The 20,493-nt window shown below is 40.9% G+C and overlaps 1 protein-coding gene across 4 annotated transcripts in view; it reads left to right on the top strand.

The window, feature by feature from the left end:
- Window positions 1-11,585, top strand: part of glra3 (glycine receptor, alpha 3) — a 133,279-nt gene extending 121,694 nt beyond the window's left edge. For 2 of the 4 annotated variants that reach the window (XM_037254726.1, XM_037254719.1), the window contains exons 8-10: window positions 4,819-4,965; window positions 8,172-8,300; window positions 10,243-11,585. In XM_037254726.1, coding sequence (XP_037110621.1) covers window positions 4,819-4,965; window positions 8,172-8,300; window positions 10,243-10,569 — 603 coding nt within the window. In that variant the 3' untranslated portion in view covers window positions 10,570-11,585. Of the gene's footprint in view, window positions 1-4,818; window positions 4,966-5,319; window positions 5,514-8,171; window positions 8,301-10,242 lie in introns of those variants that run through there. The other 2 variants (XM_037254735.1, XM_037254742.1) reach the window with 2 other exon arrangements.
- The last annotated feature ends 8,908 nt before the right edge of the window (window positions 11,586-20,493 follow it).

Genomic DNA, 20,493 nt, shown 5'->3' with positions numbered 1-20,493 from the left:
ATTCCACAGGCCCATATAACGATATATAAATTAGATATCAAATAACTATTATATAAGCAATAGTATTATCAAACCATCTGTGCACTCTAAATCATTAAATCCATCGATCAAATTCCTCATCCTTCGTCAACAACGCCGCGCGTGCGCCCTGACGTCAGCCTCGTCGTTATTCCACAGATCTACTATATAACTATATTGTAGTGTTAACAAAGTTCAAGGAAAGACGTGGGTTTGGTAAACGGCTCTTTATTTAACAAAACAAACTTCCAGGCGTGTGGCGGCGTGGACTTCCAGCCACGGAAGTGGAAGAGAGCTCCATAGAATAGGACCGGGCGTGCGTAAAAACCATGACCGAGCCCCATCCACTGTCCCCGGACAGCCACCCGGCCGAGCGCCGGCCCTCGACTTCCATCCACGGAGGTGAAAGACAGCTCGGTAGAGTAGAACCGGGCGTGCGTAAAAGCATTGTCCGAGCCCCATCCACCGTCCCTGGACAGCCACCCGGCCGAGCGCCGACCCCCGACTTCAATCCACGGAAGTGAAAGAGAGCTCCGTAGCGTAGGACCGGGCGTGGGTAAAAGCCATAATATTTTTTCAAACCTTCTGTGTCACTCCAAATCCTTAAATCCTTCAAACTCTTCGTCCGCCGTGTCACTTAGAAACAAAGCTAATGATGTACATGGGGCCCTTCGTCATCTTCGTCATCCCGTGATCAATCTTTGTCCTTTATGTAAACAACCGCCGCGCCACGCCGCGTCGCGCTCCTGACGTCACTTGAAATTCAAATTACAGTAATCCCTTGCTACATCGCGGTTTGTTTATCGCGGTTTCACTTTTTTTTTTTTTTTGGAAAACTTTTGAAAAAAAACATAAGTCGCTCCTTATTATAAGTCGCCCCCCCCACCCAAACTATGAAAAAAAAACGCGACTTATAGTCCGAAAATTACGGTACTATGTCTTGTCACCGTGGGATAGTGGAAACGTAATTTCGATTTCTTTGTGTGTCTTGGCATGTGAAGAGATTGACATTAAAGCAGACTTTGACTTTTGACTTTGAATAATTGATAGGATAATTCGATTCTAAAACGTTTTGGTTGTGACAGCCCTATTCTCCAACTAACCAAGATAGCATTTACCGTATTTTCCGCACTATTAGGCGCACCGGATTATAAGGCGCACCTTCAATGAACGGCCCATTTTAAAACTTTGTCCATATATAAGGCGCACCGGATTATAAGGCGCATAAAATAGAAGCTATACTGCAACAAACTGAGGTTGACTAGGGTTGCGGTATGCATCCACTAGCCAATAACCAACGAGCCCTCTGTAAACAATCGCGTTTCTCAAACGATCTCCTATAAAATGATCGGAACTGACTAAAGTTCGACCTAACGCATTGGTACTACTTACCTATGTTTCCCTTCCATATCGATCCGTAGATTTACTCGAAACATTAACAGAGCAGCCTATTTTGACATGAAATAGCCTGGTGCGTATAGCAGCTATCGTTATAGCATTAGCCATCCGCAAATTCCCATGAGCCTCAGCTCGCAATCTCCCATGAGCCTCAGCAAAGTGTAAACAATCGCGTTTCTCAAACGATCTCCTATAAAATGATCGGAACTGACTAAAGTTGGATCTAACGCATTGGTACTACTTACCTATGTTTCCCTTCCACATCGATCCGTAGATTTACTCGAAACATTAACAGAGCAGCCTATTTTGACATGAAATAGCCTGGTGCGTATAGCAGCTATCGTTATAGCATTAGCCATCCGCAATTTCCCATGAGCCTCAGCTCGCAATCTCCCATGAGCCTCAGCAAAGTGTAAACAATCGCGTTTCTCAAACGATCTCCTATAAAATGATCGGAACTGACTAAAGTTGGATCTAATGCATTGGTACTACTTACCTATGTTTCCCTTCCATATCGATCCGTAGATTTACTCGAAACATTAACAGAGCAGCCTATTTTGACATGAAATAGCCTGGTGCGTATAGCAGCTATCGTTATAGCATTAGCCATCCGCAATTTCCCATGAGCCTCAGCTCGCAATCTCCCATGAGCCTCAGCAAAGTGTAAACAATCGCGTTTCTCAAACGATCTCCTATAAAATGATCGGAACTGACTAAAGTTCGATCTAGCGCATTGGTACTACTTACCTATGTTTCCCTTCCATATCGATCCGTAGATTTACTCGAAACATTAACAGAGCAGCCTATTTTGACATGAAATAGCCTGGTGTGTATAGCAGCTATCGTTATAGCATTAGCCATCCGCAAATTCCCATGAGCCTCAGCTTGCAATCTCCTATGAGCCTCAGCAAAGTGTAAACAATCGCGTTTCTCAAATGATCTCCTATAAAATGATCGGAACTGACTAAAGTTCGATCTAACACATTGGTACTGCTTACCTATGTTTCCCTTCCATATCAATCCGTAAATTTACTCGAAACATTAACGGAGCAGCCTATTTTGAAATGAAATAGCCTCGCGGGTACAACAGCTATTCGGTGACGCCCCCTGACTACAGTTGCCGTAATGTTGGGAAGCGATGTGACCTTGTAATTTACTAGTCGTACTAAAACGTACTGAAACATTTTGGCAGAGCACTGTGTACAACCAGTATGGATCAACAAATTCATCAATTGACCCATATATAAGGCGCACTGGACTATAAGGCGCACTGTCGGCTTTTGAGAAAATTTTAGGTTTTTAGGTGCGCCTTATAGTCCGGAAAATACGGGAACTAAATTTGAAACAGTGTTTTCCTTTTGCAATTTTGTCCTGGAATCTGGCAGCCGGAAGCATAGCATTTTGTGTAAATTGGTGTCAGTGAGAAGGTCCTATATTGTAGATCAGCGGTGCACGTAGCATGCGCACAGAGCCAGATTTGACAGGGAACACCCACAGTGTAGGTTTGCTCCACCCAGAGTGCGTACCTGGTGTGAGGGAGCATAATTGACAGATTTGAGTGGACAGGAGAATGCGTGCAGCCTGAAAAGCGAGCAGCTGGACGCCTTTCCTTACTCATGCACACAATAATATGGCCTATTGTCACTACACGTAGCTTTTTTAGGGGCGGCGTGGCTCAGAGTACTCATCTCCCAACCCTAAAACTGTGGGTTTGATCCTCAACCCTGCGACTGTGTTCAAGTGTCCTTGAGCAAGACACTGAACCCTAATTTGATCCCAGTGGACCCATGCAGCACCTTGCATGGCAGCAGCCTCACATTTGGTGTATGAATGGGTGAATGTGATGCATTGTAAAGCGCTTTGGGCACCATACGCTGTAGATTAAGCGCTATGTCATCATCATCAGTTTAAAGTCCGCTTTCCAGGCACCGCTGGGTTGGACTGGATTCACAATATGGCTTTCTTCCACCGGGGACGGTCCATGGCCATCTCGTGGTTGAGAGTGCCTATACTGAGAACATTTTTGGAGCAAAACTTTTTACAGTCTGATGCCCTTCCTGACACTAACCCAAGGGGAAATTGATTTTCTGTAGGGGTTGACTCCCTTAGCCCATTCCTCTCCCGAGGAGCCCACTGGGCAGTGGTACTATTTAACCCATAGTTAGGGGCTGGTTCGTGGGCACCAGGGCGTGTCCACACACCGGTGGGCCTGCGTGCCGCACGTCTAGGGGCCAAACCTCCTCCGAGTCCCTTGTAGTTTAGCCTGGGTCCGTGTTGTACCCAGTTACCATGTGTCGCCGCGTGGAGGCACTACATAGGGCTTGCTGTTAGAGAGGCTATGTACTGGCAGGGAGAGACTTACGCACTCGGCTCTCCCGTTCGCATACTGCTAGCCAGCGGTGAGGGTTGACAGTGAGAACACTCCACCAACACTCCACCAACACACTAGACGCATCATAACAACCCGACTTGGTCTTATGAAGTCCAAGCTATGTGCAGTCCATGAATCATTTACCCTATTTTCCGGACTATAAGTCGCTCCGGAGTACAAGTCGCACCAGCCATAGAATGCATAATAAAGAAGATCAGGGGATGTTTGAGAATAATTGTCAATTTTTGCACATGTCCTGAATGTTGTTAGTCACCGAAATGTTGAACAGAGGCTGAGATCTACCGGAGTCAAATTCCTTGTTTGGCATGCCCAAACATGGCCAATAAACTTCTTGAATCTTGAATTAAGCGCATCTAGTGTGTGTGCATGCATGTGTGTGCGTGCGTGTTTGTGTGTGTGCGTGTTTGTGTGTGTTTGTGTGTGTGTGTGTGTGTGTGTGTGTGTGTGTGTGTGTGTGTGTGTGTGTGTGTGTGTGTGTGTGTGTGTGTGTGTGTGTGTGTGTGTGTGTGTGTGTGTGTGTGTGTGTGTGTGAGAGAGAGGGAGAGAAAGAGCCCTTCAGTCTTTTTGTGGCATCTTGTATGCATGAGAAAAAATTTGAAATGAAGCACTTTGTTACGTCACCCTTATTAGCATGCCCATTTCTCTCTCACGTATGGCCAACCTACACCACATTAACGTGTGCGTGTGTGTTTAGGAGCAAGGAGTTTTATCGTGTTCTCAGTGCCAAACAGAGCTTTGCACTCTACTATGTTCCGCATGTCTGAATACAGCATAATTTCATTAAAAAATGAGGTCACATCCTCTGACACAACAGGCATCAGATGTTCAACTAGTAGCTTCTACTTTAAAATAATATTTAAAAGCGTTTTACGGAAAGTTGCTGTAAAACAATAATTACTACAGACAAAGTTCACAAGTGCTTTCGAGTGAATTAATGAAATATAAATAAAATCCTCAATTCATATCCAAATCTGGACCTTGACTATGAGTTGTGTCATTGTATCTTACAGGTCTCCTATGTGAAGGCAATAGACATCTGGATGGCAGTGTGTCTTCTCTTTGTCTTCTCTGCACTGTTGGAGTATGCTGCAGTTAATTTTGTTTCTAGGCAACATAAAGAGCTGCTACGATTCAGGCGACATCCCAAGAAGAGCAAGGTACTCAAAGATATGTACGAGGGAAAAAAATATACTCCAATATTGGAGCATTTGTCCGTAGCTGGACAATGAAATAGTGATTCATGTTATCTTTTAAGCATGTCAATTTAAGGGCACCAGGCTGCCCCCCAGTGGTGAAATACTAGTACTTCATTCGCTTGCTGCAACATGAAATGAGAACTCTGTCACGTGCCGTGCCAGAGACGCTCGGCCGGCAACTTCCCTCAGCCACACCCCTTCGTTATCGTAATGTCTGTCACCTGCTCCCTCTTATTATCTGATGTATTTAAACCCTGCCCGTTTGTTTCTCCCTGTCGGTGTCTACTGTTGTCTCCCGTCTGTGTCCGTGCCTAGTGCTCCTGTCAGCTCGTCCAGTTTCCCCCCCGGTCTTGTGTGGAGGCTCACGGTCAGATTCTGTTCCGCGTCCGAGTGGACTTCTGTCTGTCTGTTTGCTGGCCGTAAGTCTCTATCCCGTCTGTGTCTTCGTTTTCCCCACCTACCTCCCTTCCAACTCCCTTTCCCTTTAATAAACCCTGGTTCAAGCTGTATTTGGTCGCCCTGCTCCAATCATTCCCGACAAACTGAGGTTTCGACTTCTATTATGACTGAGCATGATTAAGTTTCCCCACCTTATTTCTGTTGTAGCGAATATGGGGTAGTTAAGGATAAAATTAATTAACTAATTAACTAATTATTAATTACCGTTTTTTTCCATGTATAATGCGCCCCCATGTATAATACGCACCCTAAAAATGGCATGTTGATGCTGGAAAAAACCCTGTACCCATGTATAATACGCACCCAAATTTTGACTCCTACTTAAGTCCGTAAACGTAAAATTATTTCAGAAAAAAGATCATCTTTGGGAACAACCGGATGTTATTCTGCCGGTCAGTATCACTGCGCATGCGCTAGCAAACTCAATAGCGAAGAAATGTTTCGGATTTGTGTAGGGTACATTGTGACAGCAAACGAGCAGGTGATCGAGCAAGCGTCTGATACGAGAGCATTGTGTTCGTATGGAGCGTGTTTGAAGTGAACAGCAGAGAAGAAAGCGCATCTGTAATGGCGGCCTCCGTATGATATCCGGATTAAAAAAAAAATAAATAAATAAAAAATTGTACCCATGTATAATGCGCACCCCAGATTTTAGGACAATAAATTAGTTAAATTTTGCGCATTATACATGGGAAAAAACGGTAGTTAGTTAAATAATTATCCATTTTGTTAGTGGTGGCAGAAATCTACTGCCAGCGGTGTAATCAACTGCCACTAGGGCACCACGTTGTTTTTTTTCTTAATAGTTTCAAAAAAGTTTAAATAAACGGAAACCTGAAATTAGTTTATTAATCCAAAGGAGGCTACAGTTAATAAATGAGTTTGGTTAAAAAAAACTTCGAGGTCCAGCCAAGCCACGTAGAAAGAAGGTGGCGCAAGGTTGAAAGAAAAAGGCAAAAATAAAAATTGGAAAAGGCTGGTTTCGCACAGCACGTGGTCAGGGGGAGTTCTCTAGTAGTGCCGGGCTGGTGATGCACACCTGGCTTTTGCAGTGTTCAGCCTGTTTTAGGCCTCAGAAAGGTTTTAGCACGCTAAGTCCCCCTATTGTGGAGTCGGTCAGGGGCCGACGTGAGCTCACAGTCACGGCCTTTGTACAAACGTGTGGACCAGTACTGGCATCCAGCCAACAAAGAAAACAGGTTTCCCAAGTGAGACCACGTGCCAGCAGAGTCCAGCCGCGCCCATGAGTGAAGGTCGTAAAACAGGCCTTAGGGAGATAAGCCAGCAAACAAAGAAAGGAACGAGAGAGTGGAGGAAGTGATTTGGCTTTTAAACTGCAAAAAAAAAAAAGGGAATCTGGCCTCCGCTTCACGGATAGGCTGAAGAACTCTGTAATCTAATCCGGTCTTTTGAACAGGAGGAGTTAGGATCACCCATTCCTAAAATTGAAATGTGCAATTATTACTTTGTGCCTAAAACTAGCTTTGAAAATCTAATCAATGGTCACACAATCCACCATGAGTAAAATCTGAAAAACATTACACATTGTATTTCTAAAATATACGTACCTCATAATCCAATAGGTTAATTAATAGATCATTGTATAGAACATAATCAGATACAAATTCAGAAAAATGAAAAACAGAAATGAAATTCTCTCAAAGTTCTCAAAATTGCATATGCATGCGGTTTCTCAGTTTGCTTTAATGATTTTAAATGCATTTAGTATCTTGCATGACTTCTGCTTATTGAGGGGGGTGAAATGTTTGATATGTGCATGCACAGGATGGGTCTTCAGACAACTCCTGTGGAGTTTAAATGCGGAGGGGATTGTCGCTACACTGTGTTAGTGCATGGCTCTGCATGGCTTCATCGCAGTATGTAGTAGTTTTGTTTTTTCACAAGCCATCTAAACAAGATGAGCCTGATGCATGATTTGAATCTTTGTTTCCTGGGAGCATCCAGCATTCAGTCAACTTGCAGATTTCACATTTACTGCAGATAACACGTTTACTTCTTTTCAATGTAATGGAAAATTAATAGAAGTGGTGGACTTTTTTCCATTAGAAGTTTTGCATACGAATTAGAAGGCAATTCCCTTTTAGATTAAACCACTTCTTCCCGCTGAACAAAACAAATATATGATAGCAAATGATTGCAAAATTTTAGAAAATGAGTGTATTTCTCAAGCAATTTTCTCCTTTTGACTTCTGCCTACTATTTGTGAAAATGAAGTTTTTAACTAACACAAGCTAATGTAAATGAGAAATCTTGTGTGTTAGTGGAATACTGGACTGGAAGAAAATGATTTTAAAAAAGGAAGAAGACATACATGTGTAAGATCTTGTTTTGAATGTAGCTTTACCATGTATAAATGATTATTACAAATTACTCATGATAATTAAGGATGAAAAACATCAGTCTAAAAGATATACATTTCAAATTTAAATATCTGTAGTTAAAAGTGTTTTGTAAATGTTTCTCAAAATGTAGCAGGTAGTTTGAAATTCGACCCACTGCAATAAAATGTAACTATAATTGTAATTGTGTAACTATAATTGAATGACTTTACAAATGTAACGAACACATATAATACATTGACTGAATGAATGAGCACTGCGTACTTGGTATTTGTGTTGGATGCACCCCCCTTCCCCCTTTTTGGTTTCTCTCCGTTGATCACTGGTGTGCATGCTGTCGACTGGTAGAACGGTGGAGGTGCAGTTGATGCAGATGCGCTAGCTGAATCCCTCCATCGTGTAAATGTCGACAACGGCCTCAAGGCATCAGACCCTCTCTATGGATCTATCACCAACATCTACAGCAGCAACTACAGGGTAATGAATGGCACAATACATTGAGTGTGTTGGCATGTATTTGCATGTGCATGTGACATAATGCAACCAGTTTATTGTCTTTCTTCACCAGCATTCTGCCAGCAAATAAAGCCGGTTGAGAGATGAGGGCATAACCTTAAGGAGGGTGTTAATCACGGAAAAATGCAAAGACAGTGAAATATCCTACAGTATATTTAAAATTATGCTGCACCAAACATTTTTGTCATGTATTTCTACAAGTATCTGCTTGTATTCTAAGCAAATATCAGACAAATCTAAACACTGAGGGCCTGATTTACTAAGTTCCCCAATAGTGTGTGCTAAATTACATGTCACACTAACATTGCGTGCACTGATGGTAGGCGTGTTACACATGATCTAATAAGATTGCCATCTTTTATTTAGACCCTGAATAAGGAATTGCGTGTTCACCTACTCCAACTGATTGAGCGTAATGTTGACAGGAGTAAAAATGGTCAAGCATTTAAAAGACGATTTTGCACTTCAAGTTAGCGCTCATTGTTTTTGTCCTGGAAAAATGCAAAATAAAGGTTGTCGTGATGGAGTGGGAAGTGTTGGTTGAAGAGGTAAAGAAATGTGAGGTGTAGAAAAAAAAGATCCCTCCAGTAAATTTTGGGGGAAGCCAGCAATTCAATAAAAGCCGTGTTGTCCAGAGTGCACAGCAATCGGATGTGCATATCCTGCATATCATAGTGTTGAAAACTAGGACAGCAGACCCATAAATGTGCTCTGCAGATGCCAACTGCAATTGACACTGTGAAATGCAGAGAAAAAATGAGGATTGTCACAGGTGAGACTATGGCCTAACACCTCGAGACTGGCTCAACATTTAGTTCCAGTATTCCGTTGGCTCGATTTTTTTTTATTTTATTTTTTTTATTCTGGCATTTCAAAAATGTTTACCCAAGCATCAAGGTTTTCGCTGCCCCCTCTCATCATGCCTGGACGACAGAGTGGTGCCACACTGTGTGCCAGTTTTGACCTGCATATCAGACATGGTATTTTAGCTCAAAATCAGCTACACAATTTGGGTCGGGATTGACAAATCTCACTTTGCATGCAAAATGAATCTATTTTCTTATAGTCCTCGCGGGAACCTACGAAATGAACCTCGCGTTCATTTTGCCCATTTGGCAAATGTGATCCTCTGAGCACCCGGTTAGCAGATCAGCATCTACATCTGTTTGTGTGATCATTCAAGTTTGCAAACGTTTATTCTGGCACAAACCCTTAGTAAATCAAGCCTCTAGACAATTAACATAGACTGCTGCTTATTTGCATACTGTAAAACACAGTAAGCAGACAATTTGAACTTGCCATATTTAAATAAATGTGAGTACCCACAATTTTACAATAAAGCAGCGATGCCCAACATTTTCACACAAAATACTTAATTGTTTTTTAAGAAAAGCTCAGGATCTACGGTCTACAATTTGTACTGTACAAGATCTTTCCTCATCAAGAATACAAACAGGGTAGTTTACCCAAACGAAGCACAATCTCTTTTGGGAAGGTGGCAAATCTTTGATTGAGAAAAATATTATATTAATAGGAAATATTGAAATGTCTGGTGTCAACAAAACCCTTATTAACTATACAAATCATGTTTTAAATGACATGTTAAATGTTTTAGCTGCCACTTGAATGTATGTAAAATGTTGCTGTAAATAGGAGGGGAAAATATGGAATGACTTGTGGATCTTTGAAGAAAAGAGTGGGCCAAATTAATGTACTATTATTTGTTTACCAAAGCAAACTGCCTTTGAAATTAGACCAAGTGTAATGTCAACCAGCATCATACCACAAATTATTTGGCTTCGGAGGTTTCACTGTATTGTCCTTTAAATTTAACAATAAAAATTAGAAGTTTATGGAGCACACAAAAGCAGTGAGATTTCTACTGCTCTCTTCTGTCCAACAGGAAGGGGAAGTGCATGAGACCAGAGTGACCTCTACAGCCGCTGTAACCTCCACTCCCAGCAATAGCAAGGACTCCAAGGCCACCACTAACAATACTGTCACTGCACCAAACACTCAAGGAGCCACGGCAAACACTGCTCTGAATCGCCCGGGCGTCGCTTCAGGAGGTGGGAAAAGCATGGAGGAGATGAGGAAGTTATTTATCGACCGAGCCAAAAAGATTGACACGGTGTCGAGGGCCGGTTTCCCCCTTGCCTTCCTGTTTTTCAACATATTCTACTGGGTTCTTTATAAAATACTTCGCCATGAAGATTTCCATTATCCATAAACAGACACACATGCACTGCATATGTGGGGACATGTTTTCTTCCTTTATTTGGTCACATTTCCTCTATCATGTGACCTGTGACCTCAAATTGCCCCAATGTTGCCACAATCATAGATGTACAAGAAGAAACAAGCATACACAGATGTAAAATAATCATGATTTGGTCATGTTGAAGACCATTCGGCATGACTCAGACAACACAGTTTTTTTTGTTTTGTTTTTTATGAGAAAACAGGGTTTGAGATCTGTGCTTGTAATTTCAATGCCCGATTTCAATTTAGTGCCTACTTCATTTTTGAGGGTCTGTATTGTTTCATCTCCATCACGTTCAAATTATGATCACTTGTGCTTATATTAAATTAACACCAAAAACAACACTCATGCCAGAAAGGCAAGCAGGCAAACACATGGCAGAAGAACAAAAAAAATGGAAGTGACTGTAAATCTACTAATCTTAAGAATTGATACTTTGGCCAGTTTTTACATTTGACAGTTTCCTAGGCCAGCCGAGAGACATAGTCTATTCGATGGAGATTTGCAATGACATCCGGATCACAATGGCTTTGTGCATCTAACCAGTTTACTTAAATTTCCGTAAATGACGCAATTCATGACTCATATGATTAAGGCCTGATTTGGTTTGCATTTGTACTGTTTTTTCCTGATTATACTGCCTCGTTCTATATCCAGACTGAGCCACATTGGAGGAAAAAAAAACACACCAGAATTGGGTCACTTGAACTGTTTCGCCTAAATCCAGCCAGACTGTTCTTGACTGGTTTGAACTCTGCCCACTTTTTGTTAATGACAAAAAAAGTGCATTAATTTTGAAAAGAAGTGAAAGATAATAAGAACTGATCTCGTAGGGCGGTGCTCTCGCTCGCGCCCTCTTTTGATGAGCCGCCACTGCCGTGAAGCTTCTGGAATTCTGTGAATTTCTGCAAAGGTTGGTCATAAAATGAAGTCTCATCAAAATCACAAGAATAAACACAGAGTTTGCATGAACTAATACCACACAAAGAATTATTTTTTTTCTTTTTTGGGGGGTGGGGGACCTGGTGTGAATATTTCTCATGAGGTCTTATGACAGCATCTCGGATGGGTTGAGGTCAGGATTTGTCTTTGTATTTAAACTAAAGTTGTATAACGATGGAATAGGTTACACAAGTGTCTAAGAGTCTTGATGTTAATCAGTCTATAAGCGTCTTTGGGTTTTTGAAAAGCGCTATACAAATTTAATGAATTATTATTAGTCTATGGTCAGACAAATTTGTTGCTTCTCTTCTAATGTATGGCTATCAAGTAAAGGGGTCTGCAAAAGGTAAAAAAGAACCAATTCTCTAAAGACGTTGAAATCACTGGCAAACCCCAATGTCCGTTGACAAATCTACAAGCATCAAACGAGAATGAAGTTCATGGGAGAATACCAAGGAGGGCATTTTGAATTTTGCTAAAGAGCCCTTGGCTGCTTCACAGCACTACTGTAAAAATATTCTGTGGACAGATGAAACCAAATTGAATTGTTTGGGAGGAACACACAGTACAACACCATGTGTGAAGGGAAGCATGGTGAAGGGAGCTTCATGGTATGGGCGTGCTTTGCTTAATCTCAGGCTGGACCGCCTGAATGACCATTGAGTAGTGGAAAGTCGGACTCAAGGATATGCCTGCCCGTACCATGTCTAAATAGTGACGCACGTAGTCTAATGTGATTTTTGACAGATTTGATCGGGGCACAGGCAGACAGACACAGAGCTCTCCGGACATGTGTGGATTAATAAAATTGACAACAGCGGACATCATAAATGCCAACTATTTAATTCGCTAGTGATTATCACCAAATGTAATGATGTTACCACCTTGTGTTGTCTGTCGCCACACTGGCTAAGAGCAATGAAAATTCTCTGGCATGCCTCATTTTCTGCACAGAGCTATCTCCATAAGAGACGTTAGGGTGCTCCATATAAAGGGAATTAATAGCCACCTTTATTGGCGGAGAATGGTCAGCTCTGTTCACAGCGGAAACTGCTCCTTTTTAAATATAGTACAGTATGCCAGTTTGCACTTGTCTGTAAAACTACCAACTGCTGATCTAACCCACATCAACTCTGGATTTGTCAGAACACAAAAATAGAGCTCATACACTTTGACAGACTTTGTCGTTCAGAAAACTAACCTAACCGTTAAGATCTGCACAGGTGTATGACACAGAATGAATTTCATGGCATTTGGCTCAGCGCAACATTTAAAATATGAATTAAAAATGTGGTACAGAGAATGGATGAATGAATAAATGAATTAAAATTATGTGTATGCAATTTTTGTATATACGTATGCAGCAGTAATTAAATACTACATAAAGCGTTCAGAGTTAATCCAAAATCTGTTTATCTTTTAAAAAAAACATGTACCATAATTTTCGGACTAAAAGTCGCTCCGGAATATAGGTCGCATTAGCCATAAAATGCACAATAATGTGAAAAAAAGACATATATAAGTCGCTCCGGAGTATAAGTCGCATTTTGGGGGGAAATGTATTCGACAAAATCCAACACCAAGAACAGACATGAACGAGCAACAACAGGCTAAACGATAGGTATGCTAATGTGACAAACACAAACGAAGAGCTGAGAACAGGCCTGACGTAACATTCAGAGTTATTAAAAAAACTATCACATAAATAACACGTTTATAAAACTATCTGTGTCACTCCGATTCATTAAATCCATCGATCGTCCTTTGTCAACAATGGGTGCGCGCCGCTGACGGCGCTTGCACTTCAAAATATTCCACAGGCCCATATAACGATATATAAATTAGATATCAAATAACTATTATATAAGTAATAATATTATCAAACCATCTGTGCACTCTAAATCATTAAATCCATCGATCAGATTCCTCGTCCTTTGTCAACAACGCCGCGCGTGCGCCCTGACGTCAACCTCGTCGTTATTCCACAGATCTAGTATATAACTATATTATAGCGTTAACAAAGTACAAGGAAAGACGTGGGTTTGGTAAACGGCTCTTTATTTAACAAAACAAACTTACAGGCGTGTGGCGGCGTGGACTTCCAGCCACGGAGGTGGAAGAGAGATCCATAGAATAGGACCGGGCGTGCGTAAAAGCCATGACCGAGCCCCATCCACCGTCCCCGGACAGCCACCCGGCCGAGCGCCGGCCCCCGACTTCTATCCACGGAGGTGAAAGAGAGCTCCGTAGAGTAGGACTGGGCGTGTGTAAAAGCCATAATAGTTTTTCAAACCTTCTGTGTCACTCCAAATCATTAAATCCTTCAAACTCTTTGTCCTCCGTGTCACTTAGAAACAAAGCCGCTAATGATGCCGGTAGTACGTGGGGCCCTTCGTCATCTTCGTCATCCCGTGATCAATCTTTGTCCTTTTTGTAAACAACCGCCACGCCGCGCCGCGCTGCTGACGTCACTTGAAATTCAAATTACAGTAATCCCTTGCTACATCGCGGTTCCACTTTTTTTTTTTTTTTTTTGAAAAGATTCACATATAAGTCGCTCCTTATTATAAGTCGCACCCCACCCAAACTTTGAAAAGAAACGCGACTTATAGTCCGAAAATTACGGTATTTGTATTTTAAAATATAGTAGTCCATTTTCACCTCCCCACATAAGCCTTTCTGGTCGCAGTTGGGTATGTTGGGTTCCTGTCTTACTTTTTTTTTTTAAGGTTTTATATGATATACGAGCATGACAATTTTCTTGTTTCGAACACTTTCTATTTGTGTCTTTTTAAATGTGTACAAATAAAGATATCACACCAAAGGGCAGTTTTACAAGTGTTTCATATTATTGCTAGCTGGAAAAGTCAAGTTTATCATCACTGGTTCATAGCAGTTTTTCCCACCTCCGCCATACCTACTTGGGAGTGAAGTGTTCTTGGTATTCAGGAAATTAGTTGAGCCAAACTTTCATCTCAAACAAGGAGAAGACTGATCAGAGATGCAGCCAAGAGGCCCATGATCACTCTGGATGAACTGCAGATAACTACAGCTGAGGTGGGAGAGTCTGTCCATAGGACAACAATCAGTCGTGCACTGCACAAATCTGGCCTTTATGGAAGAGTGGCAAGAAGAAAGCCATTTCTCAAAGATATCCATAAAAAGTCTCATTTAAAGTTTGCCACAAGCCACCTGGGAGACACACCAAACATGTGGAAGAAGGTGCTCTGGTCAGATGAAACCAAAATCGAACTTTTTGGCCACAATGCAAAACGATATGTTTGGCGTAAAAGCAACACAGCTCATCACCCTGAACACACCATCCCCACTGTCAAACATGGTGGTGGCAGCATCATGGTTTGGGCCTGCTTTTCTTCAGCAGGGACAAGGAAGATGGCTAAAATTGATGGGAAGATGGATGGAGCCAAATACAGGACCATTCTGGAAGAAAATCTGTTGGAGTCTGCAAAAGACCTGAGACTGGGACGGAGATTTATCTTCCAACAGGACAATGATCCAAAACATAAAGCCAAATCTACAATGGAATGGTTCACAAATAGACGTATCCAGGTGTTAGAATGGCCAAGTCAAAGTCCAGACCTGAATCCAATCGAGAATCTGTGGAAAGAGCTGAAGACTGCTGTTCACAAACGCTCTCCATCCAACCTCACTGAGCTCGAGCTGTTTTGCAAGGAAGAATGGGCAAGAATTCCAGTCTCTCGATGTGCAAAACTGATAGAGACATACCCCAAGCGACTTGCAGCTGTAATTGCAGCAAAAGGTGGCGCTGCAAAGTATTAGCGCAAGGGGGCCGAATAATATTGCACGCCCCACTTTTCAGTTTTTTATTTGTTAAAAAAGTTTAAATTATCCAATAAATTTTGTTCCACTTCACGATTGTGTCCCACTTGTTGTTGATTCTTGACAAAAAATTTAACTTTTACATCTTTATGTTTGAAGCCTGAAATGTCGCGAAATGTTGAAAGGTTCAAGGGGGCCGAATACTTTCGCAAGGCACTGTAACTCATCAACAGTCAGTTTAGTTTTATCTCTATCACTGTTATGTTAAGTTGGTGCACAATGGAATTTCAAAATCCTCAAAATTAATATTAATATTCTGAATGACCATACAAGCGTCATACAGTCGTAGAATATAATTACTATTGATTAGCAATAACAAGAACAAGTTTAATTACTAAAGATTTTAGAGACACTTCATGATGAATGAAGATGGTGTTATATAATTTGGGTTGCAGATGTGTCTTGCAGAACATTCTTGCCCTTGCACACGGACACAGTTTAACACGTTTGAAAAGGCACACTATTAAATGTTATTTTAAGTGATAGTTTTCATTGATGTGCTGCTCTAATTTCAACATCAAAATTAATTCTGTATTCACAGACCGGTAAGAAGAGTGGAACCGCAAATACGGTGGCTCTTTTCCCATTTTTTTTTTATGAAAAGTAGCACTCAATTTTACTTGTTGAAAGTGAAAATCCTTCAAATTTGTGTCTGATATTTCACACCATAAACTGTTTCAAAATTAAGCTTTCCTTGCTAGATTTCCATTGTAGTTTCATTCAATTAAAATTATATTTATTGCACTCTGTGTACTGTATACATGATAGACTTATTTTGTTTATTGGCATTGTTTCAACAATGAACTGGCGCTGATTTTGTATTATTTCTTCAACTGTGGTCCAAAGGTGGTATAGGTGTTTGGATTTGTGGGGATTTCACTTTGTCACTTAAATACGAATCTCTGAGAGGTTGTGATTTTATAAGAGCAAAGATTTTAATAAAATGTCACTTTGCGTGATTGTTGCAATGATCATCACTCTTCCGCATAACATCATCATTGTATTCTTCAAAGAAAGCCACATGTTTACTGAGGTAGGTGAAAGACAAATTGTATTTGGGATTATTTGATTGATTGATATATCTTTATTTCAAACATATTTAAAACATAAAAAGAGAAAAATAAAACAAATAACACTTTAAAGTGCCATATTTAAGTCCATGAAACAAACAAACAATAAACCAAAAAACTGGAAAAGAAAACATAAGAAAGAATGCTCGAAAAGGAGTAGGAGAAAGCATAGCTTTTTAGATTCCTACCCCTTTCTCACTTTATCCATCAAACTAATGATTCAACATATAAATCTACAACAGAACACAAGTAGACACACTTTCACACTTATTTTTCATTTTTGCTTGTGTGTAGCCATTTCGCATTTTTAGCCCTTGTACCCGCTAAACAACATATTTTTGTATTTTTTTTTTAAACTGGTGGATGTTTGGACTTTGCTTGAGTTCCTCATTTAGATTGTTCCATAGTTTGACCCCGGTTATAGTTATACAGAAACCTTTTAAGGTTTTTCTTATGTTTAAAATTTTGAAGTTGTGATTCCCCCTTAACTCCCTCCCGATTCCTAAATAAGTTTTGGATATTTTCTGGTAGTTGTTTTGCTTTTGCCCTATACATGATGATTGCTGTTTGATAAGATACTATGTCAGTGAATTTCAATAGTTTGGATTGTATGAAAAGTGGATTTGTGTGCTCCAAGTAGTTGACTTTATGAATACCGTTTTTTGCCATGTATAATGCGCAAAATTTAACTAATTTATTGTCCTAAAATCTGGGGTGCGCATTATACATGGGTACAATTTTTATTTTTTATTTTTTTAATAAAATCATGGTACAACAATTTTTGAAGAAAATCTTGTCACGGATGGAGTGTGGAAAGGAGCGGGGCGACCAAGTGCAGCTTGGACCAGGGTTTATTGGAGGAACTCAAAACACAGACTTGGTAAACTAATTGTGATAAATAACTGGAACATCACTCAAATATTGGTGATCCCGTTGAGAGTCTCACATATTTCTTCGCTATTGAGTTTGCTACTGCATGCGCAGTGATACTGACCGGCAGAATAACATCCGGTTGTTCCCAAATATGATCTTTTTTCTGAAATCATTTTACGTTTACGGACTTAAGTAACCCGGCCGGGTCATACCAAAGACTATAAAAATGGGACCCATTGCCTCCCTGCTTGGCACTCAGCATTAAGGGTTGGAATTGGGGGGTTAGATCACCAAATGATTCCCGAGCGCGGCGCCGCTGCTGCTCACTGCTCCCCTGTCCCCCAAGGGATGGATCAAAATCACACGGGGATGGGTCAAATGCAGAGGACAAATTTCACCACACCCAGATGCGTGTGTGACGATCATTGGGACTTAAAAAAAAAAAAAAAAAAAGTCAAAATTTGGGTGCATATTATACATGGGTACAAGCTTTTTTCCAGCATCGACATGCCATTTTTAGGGTGCGTATTATACATGGGGGCGCATTATACATGAAAAAAAACGGTAGTCCTTAGTTATTGCTCTTTTCTGCAGGATGAATAGAATAGAATAGAATAGAATAGAATAGAATAGAATAGTGGCTGTAGTGAAGTTTTGTAAGTATTACCCCAAACCTCAGCACAGTAATGCAAATATTGCAAGACAAGTGAACAATAAAGTGTCCGAAGTGAATGATAATCCAGTAGTTCTTTTGCTTTCTATATGACTGCAATGCTTCTTGAGATTTTGGACAGTACGTGTTTGATGTGTGGATTCCAACTCAGCCTGTCATCGATTGTAACCCCAAGAAACGTGTTTTCCTGCACCCAATTTCAGTCCCATCTATTTCTATTCGTACCTTTATGTTCGCTGTGCCTTTGCCAAATAACATAAACTTAGTCTTACATACCTTTAATGATCAATTGTTTCCAGTCAAACCAGATTTTCCTCATTTAACACTGATTCCACTTGTTGGATGTTATTACCTGAACAAAACATATTGGTGTCATCTGCAAAATCGACCAGTTTTAATTCTCTAGATCAGTGATCCCCAACCTTTTTTGCGCCACGGACCGGTTACGTGTCAGAAATATTTTCGCGGACCAGCCTTTATATAAATAAATAATAGATTTATATAACTAAATAATACATTTATATAAATAAATAATACATTTATAATAAATACATGAATACGATGAAATAAAATGATACGACTGGCATAAAAACAAGTATAAACGACATTAAAATAAAACTCACCATTACATTGAATTAGTGGGAGCACTGAGCTTGTTTCTCAGAAACGAGCCGGTCCCATCTAGGCGTAATCGGAGACAATGACACCCGAAGTGGTTAAGGTTTGTCTTTTAATGCAGGATGCTTGGTCTCCATGTGCCGAAGCAGTTTTGAGGGCTTCATTGCCTCGTTAGCTAGCCTGTCGCCACATATTATGCAGAGTGGGCTTGGCGCGTCATAGTCTTTTAAATGCAGCTTTCCTTTTCTTAGAAGTCGTAGCCTCTTCTTCTTCCGTCTCCTCATTGGGCTTTTTTCCCTTTCCGAAGAAGCTTTCCAAACATCTCTGTGTCTTGCTCATTTTTGCTTGCTTCGCGGGCTCAACTGAGGTGACATGTCACGTGACCGAGACGAGCGTCTTGACCTGAACCGACGGATGTAATTGGGAGAGAATCGGCAATTTTTTTACATTTTTCAAAATAAATACTTACTCATTTTTGCTAGCTTTGCGGGCTCGACTGGAGAAACATGTCACGTGACCGGGACGAGCGTCTTGACCTGAATTAATTGATCGTCGATTAAAACAATTTTTATTTATTTTTTCTGTGTGGCTTGGCGGCCCGGTACAAAGTGACCCACGGACCGGTACCGGTCCGCGGCCCGGTGGTTGGGGACCACTGCTCTAGATACTTTGCACATATCATTTACCGTAATTTTCGGACTAAAAGTCGCTCGGAGTAAAAGTCGCATCAGCCATAAAATGCCCAAAAAAGTGAAAAAAAAACATATATAAGTCGCTCCGGAGTATAAGTCGCATTTTGGGGGGCAATTTATTCGACAAAATCCAACACCAAGAACAGACATGAACGAGCAACAACAGGCTAAACGATAGGTATGCTAACGTGACATAAACACAAACAAAGAGCTGAGAACGGGCCTGACGTAACATTCAGAATTATTCAAATAACTACTGTATAAATAACACGTTTATAAAACCATCTGTGTCACTCCAATTCATTAAATCCATCGATCGTCCTTTATGTCAACAATGGGTGCGCGGCGCTTGCACTTCAAAATATTCCACAGGCCTATATAACGAAATATAAATTAGATATCAAATAACTATTATATAAGCAATAATATTATCAAACCATCTGTGCACTCTAAATCATTAAATCCATCGATCAAATTCCTCGTCCTTTGTCAACAACGCCGCACGTGCGCCCTGACGTCAGCCTCGTCGTTATTCCACAGATCTAGTATATAACTATATTGTAGCGTTAACAAAGTACAAGGAAAGACGTGGGTTTGGTAAACGGCTCTTTATTTGACAAAACAAACTTCCAGGCGTGTGGCGGCGTGGACTTACAGCCACGGAGGTGGAAGAGAGATCCATAGAATAGGACCGGGCGTGCGTAAAAGCCATAATAGTTTTTCAAACCTTCTGTGTCACTCCAAATCCTTAAATCCTTCAAACTCTTCGTCCTCCGTGTCACTTAGAAACAAAGCCGCTAATGATGCCGGTAGTACGTGGGGCCCTTCGTCATCTTCGTCATCCCGTGATCAATCTTTGTCCTTTTTGTAAACAACCGCCGCGCCGCGTCGCGCTGGTGACGTCACTTGAAATTCAAATTACAGTAATCCCTTGCTACATCGCGGTTCGTTTATCGCGGTTAAAAATGTTTCCAAAAAAACACATATAAGTCGCTCCTTATTATAAGTCGCCCACCCACCCAAACTATGAAAAAAACCGCGATTTATAGTCCGAAAATTACGGTATATACAAAATAAATAATTTAGGGCCTAATACTGACCCTTGTGGGAAACCACAAGCAATGTCCAAATAGAGCTGTGATTACCCATCTGTCAGGTTTAA

The sequence above is a fragment of the Syngnathus acus genome, chromosome 1 (genome assembly GCF_901709675.1).
Source record: "Syngnathus acus chromosome 1, fSynAcu1.2, whole genome shotgun sequence".
Classification (NCBI taxonomy): domain Eukaryota; kingdom Metazoa; phylum Chordata; class Actinopteri; order Syngnathiformes; family Syngnathidae; genus Syngnathus; species Syngnathus acus.
The sequence above is the reverse complement of the archived record's forward strand: the minus strand, read 5'-3'. Positions and strand labels throughout refer to the sequence as shown.